Below are 12,527 nucleotides of genomic sequence, written 5' to 3' on the forward strand. Positions count from 1 at the left end.
ATAGAGATTATCAGGACACACCAAAAAGCATTTCAGGTGGAAACTTCAAAACAGCAAAACTCAGTTTTAAGACAAGATTCATTTCTAGAGGTATTACACATCAGTATACAATTAAGGTGTTTCTGGTGGAACATTAACATCAATATACTTTTAAAAAATCTAAGTCTATTTTTTTTTTTGAAATCAGATGTGCTTATTTGGCTGCTAATATGCCCCCACCACCTTGCCTCCAAAGTGATCATTTTGTCATTAATTATAAAAAAGTATACAAATTATACTCAACACACAACATGGCAAAACCTAGTTCAATTTAGTTTTATGTAATACACTTAATTGGACAATTTTTGTACCACTCTCTGGCCCTACAGTTTCCTACTTCCTGACATTTCTTGGAAACTGCAACTATCCAGGCAATAGGAACATTAATTACTTTCTTAGAGAACAAATAAAAAACTTTAAGAATTGGCTAAAGTAAGCACCCCATAGTCACTTTATGAAATAGAAATTCAAACAGCACTTTTAAAAGGTGAACTGGAATATGTGGGAAATGTAAACAGCAGGGATTCTTCTACTTAATGCCTGCCCCACTCAGGGACACTTATATTTACATATGAACCTGCTGGAATCCTTTCTGAATGTGTACGTTCTATTGACCTCAGCATGACTGAGTGAAGAGGACAAAAGGGAGAGACCATCTCCAACCATTTGTTTTTGTGGAATTTATTTAGAAAAATTTTATTAAGAGATTCTAAGAAGTATGAGAAACTAACTCATTTTTACCACTCTATGCAGGCTTTTCTAGCCTTTTGAGCACATAGCTTTAAGCAGGGGGGCTGGCGGGGGGCGCCTCAAAAGGAGAGAGGAAGGACCCTCCCTCCTTGGCCTGCTAATAGGTATGCCTATGGGAACCACAGGAGTAAAAGTCAAGAATCCTTCAGAAAACTGCCTTTAAGTCAGGACAAAGGAACAAAACATTTGCAAATAAAGCACCAAAAAGATCAAGTAATTTACTTCCCATTTTCATAAACAAAATAATTAGTTCCCTCTCTCACCTTTTCTCTATCATGTCTTTTGTATAAAGGCATTTCTTTCCGAACTGTGGGCTGCCTAGACAAAGCCATGTCATCTGATGAGAAGCAGACTTTGCTCAGCAACATTGAGAGAAAACAGATCTACTTCTTTCCATTTCTTAGCCTATGACAACTGCTGAATGCTGAAACCTAACCCCAAAGCCTCACTTTGCCATTTCATACAGTTTGCATTAAAAAAAAAAAAAAAAAAAAAAGAACCTTAGAGAAAAAGCAGCAGCTTTGACTCCTCCCTTAAAAAGTTTATTCTCTAATTCTATAAATGTCAAGAACAAGGCAGATGTGTTTTAATTTATTTTACATTAGGGAAAAACCACAATCTCAAAGCAAGCACCTGGGTTTATAATAATTTAATGTGCCTGAGAATTTTTGTGCAAATACATGTCACCTTTCATTAAAAATATGCATAGCGCACTTTGGAAAAAGTTGGTTTAGCTGCAACCAACTTTTCTTACAAAAAAATTTTACATATATAAATATATAACATTCCCTAATTCCTATTGATTGCACTTTTGCACTTCTGGCTTAACCCCTTCCAGCCTCCAAGGAATTTTTAAAAACATGCAATTATGTTTGTATTCCTTGGCTACTGCACTTATTCAGAAGAAATATTCTATAAACAGGTTTGCTTGGTTCCAATTTACTCACATTTTCCTTTTTTTTTTTTTTTGAGATGGAGTCTTGTTCTGTCACCAGGCTGGAGGGAAGTGGCGCAATCTCGGCTCACTGCAACCTTCGCCTCCTGGGTTCAAGCGATTCTTCCACCTCAGCCTCCCAAGTAGCTGGGACCACAAGCACGTGCCACCATACCTGGCTAATATTTCTGTATTTTTAGTAGAGATGGGGTTTCACTGTGTTGGCCAGAATGGTCTCAATCTCTTGACCTTGTGATCCACCCACCTCAGCCTCCCAAAGTGCTGGGATTACAGGCGTGACCCACCATGCCCAGCCTCACATTTTCCTTCTTAAAAGTGAATCTCTCTCATTTCTACCCAGCTGTTCTTTTTTTTTTTTTTTTTTGGAGGTTATATAAAAATACCAATTTAAAAAAATGAACTTTTATTAAACATAAATACAAAATAATTGAGCGGTATTTGGGCTCCTAGGGGCTCAAAGGCCTGAAAGCAGAAAGGAAAATAGGAGTCTCCACCTGTGATTCAATAAAAAAGATGAAACTCCTAATTTTGCTAATGCTGTGAGCATATCATTTGATAGATGCGTAATTTAGCCAGACATTAACGGGGGAAATGTATAAGCCATCTCACTATTGTCTCGGTAACACACTGAGCTTACCCCACCAACCCTTCAGAGCGGCTTTCTATAAGCAACATAACTGCTCCTTTTCTCATCTCATTCTTCCAACCTGGGTTCTCTCTGCTTTATGCTCACCAGAAGTAAATGTGCCAGCAAGTTCAGTATCTCTGTATGTTTTAGGATTAGTGAATTTCTTTATTATTCACTTTTTATTTTCAAGACAAGAAAACTCAACTGAAGGAGTATATTAAACCTTTCTTTCCTGCCTCTGAACACTCTTGGCCCATTCATTTATACTTCCAATTTGCCAGACTTCATCCATTAGGGCTCATCCCAATTTTGCTTCAATTCCTCCATTCCCCCTCTCACATTCACAACCCTTGTGCGACATTCCTTTTCTCTCAAGTCAGACCAGATCACATGTTTCAGTGTATAGCTATCCTCATGTGCTCATTTGTATAAGAGGTCAGTTAACTGCTGAGCCTCAGTCCTCCTTCAGGACACCCATTTTTGGTGAGGATGTGCAAACTGGGGCAGCAAAGCTACCCATTATGACTGGAAGACTCTGATTTCTCCTTAGTCCACCCAATAAACTGCTACCTGAATTTAAATAAACAGCAGAATCTGGTTTTTGAAGACCAATTTCTGCCTCCTGGTATCTTCCATTCTCTTGGGCACCAGAAGTCTTGACCACTCTGGCTATTCCCAGTCTCTTCAGCCTGTCCACTAAGTTCATCTTCAACTGGCCAACATCAGGGGGGTTCCGGGAGGGTCTCAAGCCATACATCTCCTGGAGGAATGTCTCAGCTGGTCGAGAGGCCAAAAAATTTTCAGAGAGATGCACTCGAGGCTCAAAGGGCAAAGGAGAAGGGCAAGGTGACTGAGATGGTGAATTTGGTGGTGTGGAAGGGATAGCCAGGGCTTTAGGGAGAGGCTGGAGGACGGGGTTCTCTGAAACTGGGCTGTGGTACACTTTGGCAGAGATGCCTCGCTCTTGCAGAAGTTTGGCCAAGCTCCTGGTGCTACTGAAGGTTGTAGTGGAATCTCGTCTGTTGGTGATGGACTCACCAATGCTGAGTCTATAGGACAAGGCAGGAGAATTTACAGCCGTGTTGGATGAACTGCTACCACTACTTCCACAGGATAATGAAGGGAACCCAGAGCTTTAAAAAAAAAATGTGGGAGAGAGTGTTTAAGAATAAAAAGAAAGCCTCAAGCCAGCATTTAAAGTAACTATAGCAGTTATTCTTGGTAAATATAAAGTAATATGCAACTCTGCCCTACTATGCCTTTCTGCCTTTGGATGTTTTAACCTGTATTCTTTCTTTGTAATTCAGTAGCCACAAGCATAACAACTTGCTGTGAGTTCTGTGAGAACTTCTAGTAAATTACTGAACCTGAAAGTGGTTTTGGGAGCCCTCTGCACTTGCAGTGTTGTCAGAAATGAATGTGAGCTTGTGCAGAGGACTGGTCCTGTAAATCTTGCAGTTTGGCTAACTCTAGATGTGTAGCCCCAGCTGGGTTATTTATTAGTTGTCTTGCCTAGGACCAGTCACCTCAACCTTCCATGCATGGAGTTTATTTTACACAATACATACTCACTTGCCCTGCCTACTTCAAAGAGTTATAATAATCAAATGAGAAAATAAAGTGTGAAAATATTCTAAAGACACATGATCACAGAACATTAATTAACATGCTGGAAATTAAAATAAAGGTAATTTTTAAAAGAAAGTCATGAAAATATACCTGAGGAAAGAAGTGAGGCCCCAGATTTCCCTGGGACTCTTACCTGGGGGTAACCTGAGTGATGTCAGAGGGATGTAATATTCTACAGGTGGTGAAAGTGAATGTTGAGTTTGTGCATGACAGGCACTTTCCTGGGTTGGCAGTTGCAACTGAAGTAGATTTTTAGGGAGCAAATACAAGATTGAAAGACTAGATTAATAATGTAAAAAGCTCATCATTATTTATTAATAATACAGCATTTATCAAGTACCTTTTGTACTAAAAATCCCCAAATCTGGAAATGAAATAAATATACATAAAGATTGTGCTAGTATTAATTAGTATAAAGGTGAATCCAATACTTTAAAACTGTAAAGCTTAGAAATAAGAAAAGAAAACTGAAAAAATACATTTAAAAAATCAAGATCTAGTTATCCAAATGATTCAGCCAAATTTATCCACTCTGGTAGTTCTCAAATGGTCTGCAGACTCTGTGGGAGTCCACAGGTCAAAGCTACTTTCACAGTAATGTTAACTCAGAGGCCTTTTTCTTTTGACAGGGTTGACATTTGCACGGCTGGTACAAAAGGAATGGAAGGCAAAACTGCTGGCTCCTCAGCACATATCAAGGCAACAGCACCAAGTTATACTAGTCTTCTTCATGGTTATACACTTGGTATTTTTTAAAAAGCCACATTAAGAATGTCCTTGAAGTAGCAGTAAAAATTATCTATTAAATCTTGAATCTTGGCCCTTAAATCTTCTTCCTATTCTGTGTGATGAAGTGGGAAGGTTGCATTAAGCACTCTTGCTGTACCCTGAGATACAGTGGTTATCTAGAAGAAAACACTTTTGCAACTGATTTGAAATTTTGTCATGGAATACCATTTTTTTCTTGAAAGAACTAACAGATAAACTATAGTTTTTCAGATTTTGGTATAAGACAGGCATGTTAAAAATGAATGAAGTGAGCCTGTCCTTTCAATAAAAACAGCTAACAAAATGTGAGCTTTCAAGAAAAAGTTAGTTTTGGAAAACTTGTATCCACCACTGAAAGCATGTACATCTTTAAAGACTTTTGAGATGAGATAGGTGGTGATATTAATACGATTTTAATATTTGTATATAAAAAAATTCATCAACATTTGAAAAATCTGCAAAACTCCATGAATCAATCAATATTTTCTATTTTTTTTTTTTTTTTTTTTTTTTTTTGAGACGGAGTTTCGCTCTTGTTACCCAGGCTGGAGTGCAATGGCGCGATCTCGGCTCACCGCAACCTCCGCCTCCTGGGTTCAGGCAATTCTCCTGCCTCAACCTCCTGAGTAGCTGGGATTACAGGCATGCGCCACCATGCCCAGCTAATTTTTTGTAGCTTTAGTAGAGACGGGGTTTCACCATGTTGACCAGGATGGTCTCGATCTCTTGACCTCGTGATCCACCCGCCTCGGCCTCCCAAAGTGCTGGGATTACAGGCGTGAGCCACCGCGCCCGGCCTCAATCAATATTTTCTAAATGACCAATGCATGATGTTAAAAATCAGGCATGAATGAAAGATACTCTCAAAACATAGGATACAACCAATGCATTTTATTTTATTTTATATTTATTTTTTTTTAGTAGAGACAGGGTTTCACCATGTTGCCCAGGCTGGTCTTCAACTCCTGGCCTCAGGTGATCTGCCTGCTTCGGTCTCCCAAAGTGCTGGGGTTACAGGTGTGAGCTACTATACCCGGCCTGATTAATGCATTTTAATGTTAACAAAGTAATGAAAAGTTCATTGTTATGGTTTCAGATCTCACACTGCTACAAATGTTCAAGAAATTACTACTTACCAAGTTTTAGTGTAATATCAAATAATATCTACAAATATCTGAAAAGACTATTAAAACACTCTTTCCTTTTCCAACTGCATATTTGTCCCTGGCTGCATTTCCTTCACAGTGTTCAACCAAAACAACATATTGCAATAGACTGAATGTAGAAGCTGCTAATGACAATGAAGCTATTTTGTACTAAGTAAAAAATCAGAGACCTGAACATATGCCAAAACTGTTTTTCTTACTATGTAAAAAAATAGCTGTTTTTCATAAAACATATTTGTGTAACACAATTAAGTGAGTTAATACATATTTTTATAATTTCTCAGTTTTGATTTATGATATGCTAAATGTCAATAGATATAACCTACACAGATAGGCTCTCTGGAATTCCCAATGATTTTTTTTTTTTTTTTTGACATGGAGTGTTGCTCTGTCACTCAGGCTGGAGTGCAACGGCACGGTCTCAGCTCACTGCAACCTCCACCTTCTGGGTTCAAGTGATTCTCCTGCCTCAGCCTCTGAGTAGCTGGGAATACAGGCGCCCGCCACCACACCCGGCTAATCTTTGTATTTTTAGTAGAGACGGGGTTTCATCATGTTGGCCAAGCTGGTCTCGAACTCCTGACCTTGTGATCCACCCACCTTAGCCTCCCAAAGTGCTGAGATTACAGGCGTGAGTTACTGCGTCCAGCCCTCAATGATTTTTTAAGAGTGTAAAGAGGTCCTGAGCCCAAAAGGTTTGTGAACCACTGACTTGAATTCATCTAGCTCTCTACCCAATCTACTAATGCAGGCTAAGATAAGGTGGAGAGAATTAGGAATGCCACAAATGCTACAGATTTTCATTATCTGACATCCAAGATTGAGTGCCCTGCAGTGAGCAGAGGGAGCCAGCTGACCATCTAGTAAGTCAGAATGCAAAGTATTTCTGGTTACTATACCATATGCAACCAGACACTCTTCTCACCTGTAACTGGTCCACTAGCTGAAGTAATGGGTGGTAGGAAGATCCCTGTTACTGGCTTGGATGTTGAAAGTTTCTCTTCCACTTGAAGAGGTTGCTGAACCTGGAAAGTAATGCCCTCCTCTTCATCCTCTTCTAAATCTGAGATGTGATAAATGGCATCCCTGGGCAATTGGGTAAAGCCTTTTGTAATGACACCTGGTCGTGGATCAAGTATGGTTCCCAAATTTGGTTGAGCAAGCTGCTGCCAGTGATACAGAGTTTGTGATCCTGAATATGCAAGACAAAGGAGGGAGAAAAGGCATGTTTTACATTTCCCACAAATCTTATCACAGAAGCTACAATTATAGTGTAATCACAATAATGACAGCAATAAAACTATTTATTTGGTGTTAATAATTTGGAAAAGCTGCAAATTAAAGTTTTCAGTGGAAGATGACTATGTCAAAGGTATGAGTAATAATCTATTTTAATAGATAACTTTGAGAAGGACATCTAAAGGGGTAAAAAACAAAAACAAAAACAAAAATGCCCAACAACCAAAAAGACACCCTTAATAGGAAAGGAGCTTAGCTACTGAGGCAGTGATGGAAGATACATGCCTAAGAGGTGGGCTGTATTTTCCCAGGTAACAAAAAAGTCAATACTCCGCTGGCCTAGAACTATGCCTATGAAGTTGTAAGTCAAAAGCCAGGCTCCCAGGGAGAATAGGAAAATGAAGATAATGAAAAAGAGGATACATCCTCTGGTTCAAGGCTATAGAACCCTGGTAAATGATCATCCCAAGTAATTGCACCAGATGCAATGTCCAATTATGTCACTGTAGTGCTTTCACCCTAAAAAAGACAACTCCTACAAATACCTGCACTGATCATTAACAAATAAAACTAAGTCATAAAATCTTTGAGTTTGAGGGGTCTTTATGGGTTACGTACTCAAAATTTAATGCAGAACTCTTTTAGGATAATATCAAAGAATCATTCAATGATTGTCATTATTCCATAAAATGAAGGAATTTATTTTCAATTCAAGTCCTTTCTTAGGAGAGAATAGAAACTGAACTGAAAAAAGAAAAAATACACACACACACACACACACACACACACACACACACTCCCCCCCACACACCCCCCTCTACGTCAATTATACTTTTGGGTAAAAAACTCTTTTGAAAAGGAAGGTGGAGCTGAATTATTACCTCTAGATCATTATAATTTATCTTATTTATCTTACCATGGAAACTGCTATCGATGATATTCCTTAGCAAAGGACAGAAAAAGATTACTCCTCCTCCCCACTCATGTTTATATTAAAAAACATCAGCAAAAGAGAACAGATGGCTGGTAATTCAGAGAACGAAACTGTCTTCATTCATTAATTTTCCAGAAAGTACAACAATGCCTTGTCACCCAAACAGCAAGATTAAGGTATAAAAAAAATCATCTGCACATAATGTTCCTATAATTAAAACACAAATCTCAATTCCAGGGAAAGGAACTTCCAATAAGCCACGTGGCTTAGAAAGGGCCTTTACTGATTTATTACCTTCAAGGGGCTTGACAATTTGTAATTTTTCTGGCAGAAAACCCCGAAGGCAACTGGCACTGCTGAGGTCTGTGATCTCTGACTGGTTGGTGCAGAGAGAAGCAAAACTCTCTGTTGGGGTTACAGAACCACTAACTCCTTCCTTCTGGTCGGCCAGAACCTGGATCTTCCGCTGCCATTCTTCAGCAAAGAACTGCTTCTCACTTAAATAGTTCTGTCGACGCAAGCTAAGGCGATGCAGTGCTGTAGCCAAATCACTATCTCCAGAGGGTCCTGGTTGGCCCATCTTCTGGGAGTTCCTATAGGAAAATCACATTCACTGAGTAGATCTTGAGGATCATCAGAACAACCCAGATCTCTCCTTTCTACAATGGTAAGCATTCAAGAGACTGATCTTAAAAACATGGTATTTTCCTAGATACCTGGAATACAGAAATAATAACAAACCAAAATCACTAATAATATCATTTTTACAGATCATTTCAGATGACTTGAGAGGCAAGGTAATACTTCAGTGATATTCTGTGTTTTCTGAATTTTCTGTTTCATTTAATTTATGAAACTACACATTCAACCATCTATGAATTTGTATTAGGTGGTCACAAAAATAAATATTATATTTCACTGAATCTGTACCATGGATTGCAAGAGGTACCATTATTTTATGTATAATGGAGAAGGAAAAAAGTGCTACCCATTAAACTAAGGCACACTATTAGTTACAAAACATAACAATTTTAAAAATATTAAAATATGAAAAAAATTTGCTTTGGGCCACATAATCACCCATCAATACTGAAGAACACTGAAAAGAAAAAAAAAAAAAATTTGTATATAATACTGCATTTTATAGTTCTCTGATGCCCATTTTTTCAACACTTTTGAAATTGGAAGCTATCTTATAATTGATATCAAATGGAAGAGTAGCAAGCCGAGTTGTGGTACTCTGGGCTACTTGTGTATAAATCCACATAGATGTGTTTCAGATCTTCTCCTAAGATAATTGTGTAACAGTGAGACAGCAGGACACAAAGCTACTGCGGATGCAGAACACTGCCTAGGACAGACCAGGCAATGCAACTGAAGTCTAGTGAGATAAATTTCTACATAAGGAAGCATTTCCTTCTGGTGCCAAATATCTATCTTTCAAAGGCTTTCAGCTCACTTTTCAGTAAACTAGTTTACCTTCTAGTTATATAGAATTCAACGTATTAAATTAATAGAAAGAAGGAAAACAAATCCAAGTTTAGATAAACAGAAAATTGACAGCACCTTGATGGTCCTCAAGATGTATTCAAACTTATATTTATCCTAAAAATCAGCAAAGTGGTTGAGATTTTGAGCAGGGATTATGAGAAAGTGTCATCTGATGTATTCATGCTAGTGACCAAACAGATTCAAACAAATTTGACTTTGGCATGATCTATGTCACGAATAATGATACAGGGCATCATAAGTGAATAAAAACTGACGGTTCCAGAACCTTCTTGGGACAGTACTTAGTAATGCTGAAATTTGTGTATGTCAATCTGGTGAGTCAATGGGAAAAGAAATGCAGAATCACTGTCATCGTCTGTTTCTTACCCTGCAACCTCCTCTGAGCTGCTTCCCTGGTTCAGGAGTGATTTGTCCCCTGTTTGCTGTAAACCAGACTCAAAAGGTTTTGCTGTCATGATGACACTTGAACGGTTGGAGCCTGGAATGGGTAACAGAGCTGGGAACGAGACAGAGCGGCCCCGTGTGTCATTGGCAAACCTGACGGTATCAAATACCCGTTTCTGTTGGGCTCTGTCAAAAAGAAAGTGTTCATTATTATCACTGCCAGCCACTAGAGCATCTAGAGAAGAGACATGTATATGCAGTCCATCAGAAATAAAGCCACCTGAGGAGCTTCTACAGTTTAGGAGAGATCATCAGAAAATAAGCTTTCAAACAAGAGAACTCTCTCACAAATGAGGACACTGTGAGGAAAACACTGAATAGTAAGCAAATTACTACTGAATCTCATAATACTTAACACTTTGGATTCTGGCTTCAATTTCTATTCCAGTGATTGAGTAACAACACATATGATCTCTACTTACTTTTGTTTAAAGAGAGGAGATTCCTCATCCAAGCTCAGCTTTTTACGCATAGTCCCCTCAATCTCAGCTGCCAAAGATTCCTAAGAAAAAGAGTTTGAGATTTCTAAAGTGATTGTTGCCCTTAAATTAATTAACAGAGTCTCTACAAACCTATACAGGTATTGATAGACTTACGGCCTATGCAACTTATGACCATTCGACTTTACGACCACAATCGCTACCCACGACTGCTCCGCATCTGGCAGCGCAAACGTTGCCCAGCTGGGCGTACGACAGTGCGGGACAATAAACATATATGCTATATCATATCATTATTAGTCATTTTCTTGCCTTTCTTACTAAAATATGAGTGGTTTATATCCCTATATCTTTAACAATATTAGAACATACTAAGTTTAAATTATATTTGAACAAGATATCCAGATGACATCTTTTATGATGAATGCTACATATTTGTATCCCATGGAAAGTCACATAAAATTGTGATGATTTACTTTTCTACTTACAATGATAATAAATAAATACCTGGCAACTAGTCCTTTTTAACCCTAAGACTTAACATAGTTCATACTCTTCTGCTTTTTAAAACTCATCATGTGCCGTGGTTTTTCACTTCAAACCATAGACCACTGTGGCTCAGTGATCTGTGAATATTCCACAGTTTTACACAAGGCTGCGCCTTTACCACAAGTTAAGGTGGCTTTTTAAAAATGAGATTTGACAAGAATGCTTTCATAATAAGCATTCAGGTCAACCTTTACTACTGGTAATGCAGTGTTTTACTTAAACCTGACGAATGTAAAAATAAGAAACAAAATAGTGTAGGGATGATACAAATGGCATAAAATGAACAAAGAAAATTATGATATATAACAATAATGAAAGAAAATTATGATAAAATTTGACTTAAAGATTTTTATAACATCATTTCACAGTACTGTACTCAACTTACGGCCAAATCGTGTTACGACCGGTCTGTCGGAACCAATCGTGGTCCTAAGTCGAGCACTAGCTGTACTTTCGGTGTTACAATAAAATACAAGGAAATAGTCAAGGCTAACATTCAGGGGAAAAAAGATATTCTGGAAGTAGAACTTTTAAATTAGAACCAACTACATTTTCATGATTTTTTCAAATAGGAAATGAGTGAAAAAAGCTAATATGATAAACAGAAAATATACGTGCAGACACACAAAAAACAAAAGGTCTAAAAGGCCATAAACCCAGTGTTTACAGTGATTCTGTGAAGGGTGAAATTTAATGGTATTTAACAACTTCTTTTTGCTTTTTGTAATTTCTAGTTTTTCTATAATGAACATGTGTAGCTTTTATAATATTAAAAAGTCATTTTAAAAAACAAGCAAGTTTCCTCTTCCCCTGATCAGGGATGAGGACTAAACCCAGTGTTGATAGCGATTTTGTGGAGGGTAGGATTTAATAGTATTTGACAAATTATTTTTGCTTTTCTGTAATTTCCAGCTTTTCTATAATAAATATGCATAGCTTTTATAATATTGAAAAAGCATTAAAAAAAAAAGCAAGCTTCCTCTTCCCCTGGTCAGTGATGAGGACTCAACAAATATGGGTGACATGCTCAGTGGGGCTGGGCTGAGGATTACTGGAATTGGAGGTAATGGTGTGAATTCATGATTTTTAATATATATATATTATTACATATGAATATATATGTATATATGTAAATATACATATATATTCATATGTAATAATATATAATGTGTATATATATTATAGAATATGTATATAATATGTATATATTACATATACACATTAGATGTTATATATATAATATATACATATGTCATATATAATATAATATATATAATACATAACATATATTATATACATATTACATGATATATGTATATAATATATATTATATAAAATTAATCTATAATGTATAATATTATATATATCATATGTTATGTGTGATTGTGTGTGTATATATAGTGTAGATATAGGTTATGAAAATGTATACATTTATATATACATTTTCATAATCTATATCTACACTATATATATA

The 12,527-nt window shown here is 37.2% G+C and overlaps 2 protein-coding genes across 6 annotated transcripts in view; one reads left to right on the forward strand and one right to left on the reverse strand.

The window, feature by feature from the left end:
* The window catches only part of CASP8 (caspase 8), a 115,372-nt gene extending 110,590 nt beyond the window's left edge, over nucleotides 1–4,782 (forward strand). The window contains exon 9 of the mRNA XM_017545290.2: nucleotides 4,631–4,782. Within this exon, the coding sequence (XP_017400779.1) occupies nucleotides 4,631–4,757 (127 nt within the window). The 3' untranslated portion in view covers nucleotides 4,758–4,782. The remainder of the gene's footprint in view (nucleotides 1–4,630) is intronic.
* Nucleotides 2,078–12,527, reverse strand: part of TRAK2 (trafficking kinesin protein 2) — a 67,715-nt gene continuing 57,265 nt past the window's right edge. For all 5 annotated transcript variants that reach the window (XM_017545283.2, XM_017545287.2, XM_017545284.2 and 2 more), the window contains exons 11-16: nucleotides 10,487–10,566; nucleotides 9,987–10,190; nucleotides 8,403–8,701; nucleotides 6,861–7,127; nucleotides 4,135–4,240; nucleotides 2,078–3,505 (exon numbers count right to left, since the gene is read on the reverse strand). In XM_017545283.2, the coding sequence (XP_017400772.1) occupies nucleotides 2,827–3,505; nucleotides 4,135–4,240; nucleotides 6,861–7,127; nucleotides 8,403–8,701; nucleotides 9,987–10,190; nucleotides 10,487–10,566 (1,635 nt within the window). In that variant the 3' untranslated portion in view covers nucleotides 2,078–2,826. The remainder of the gene's footprint in view (nucleotides 3,506–4,134; nucleotides 4,241–6,860; nucleotides 7,128–8,402; nucleotides 8,702–9,986; nucleotides 10,191–10,486; nucleotides 10,567–12,527) is intronic.

The sequence above is a fragment of the Cebus imitator genome, unplaced genomic scaffold (assembly GCF_001604975.1).
Source record: "Cebus imitator isolate Cc_AM_T3 unplaced genomic scaffold, Cebus_imitator-1.0 Scaffold178, whole genome shotgun sequence".
NCBI lineage: Eukaryota > Metazoa > Chordata > Mammalia > Primates > Cebidae > Cebus > Cebus imitator.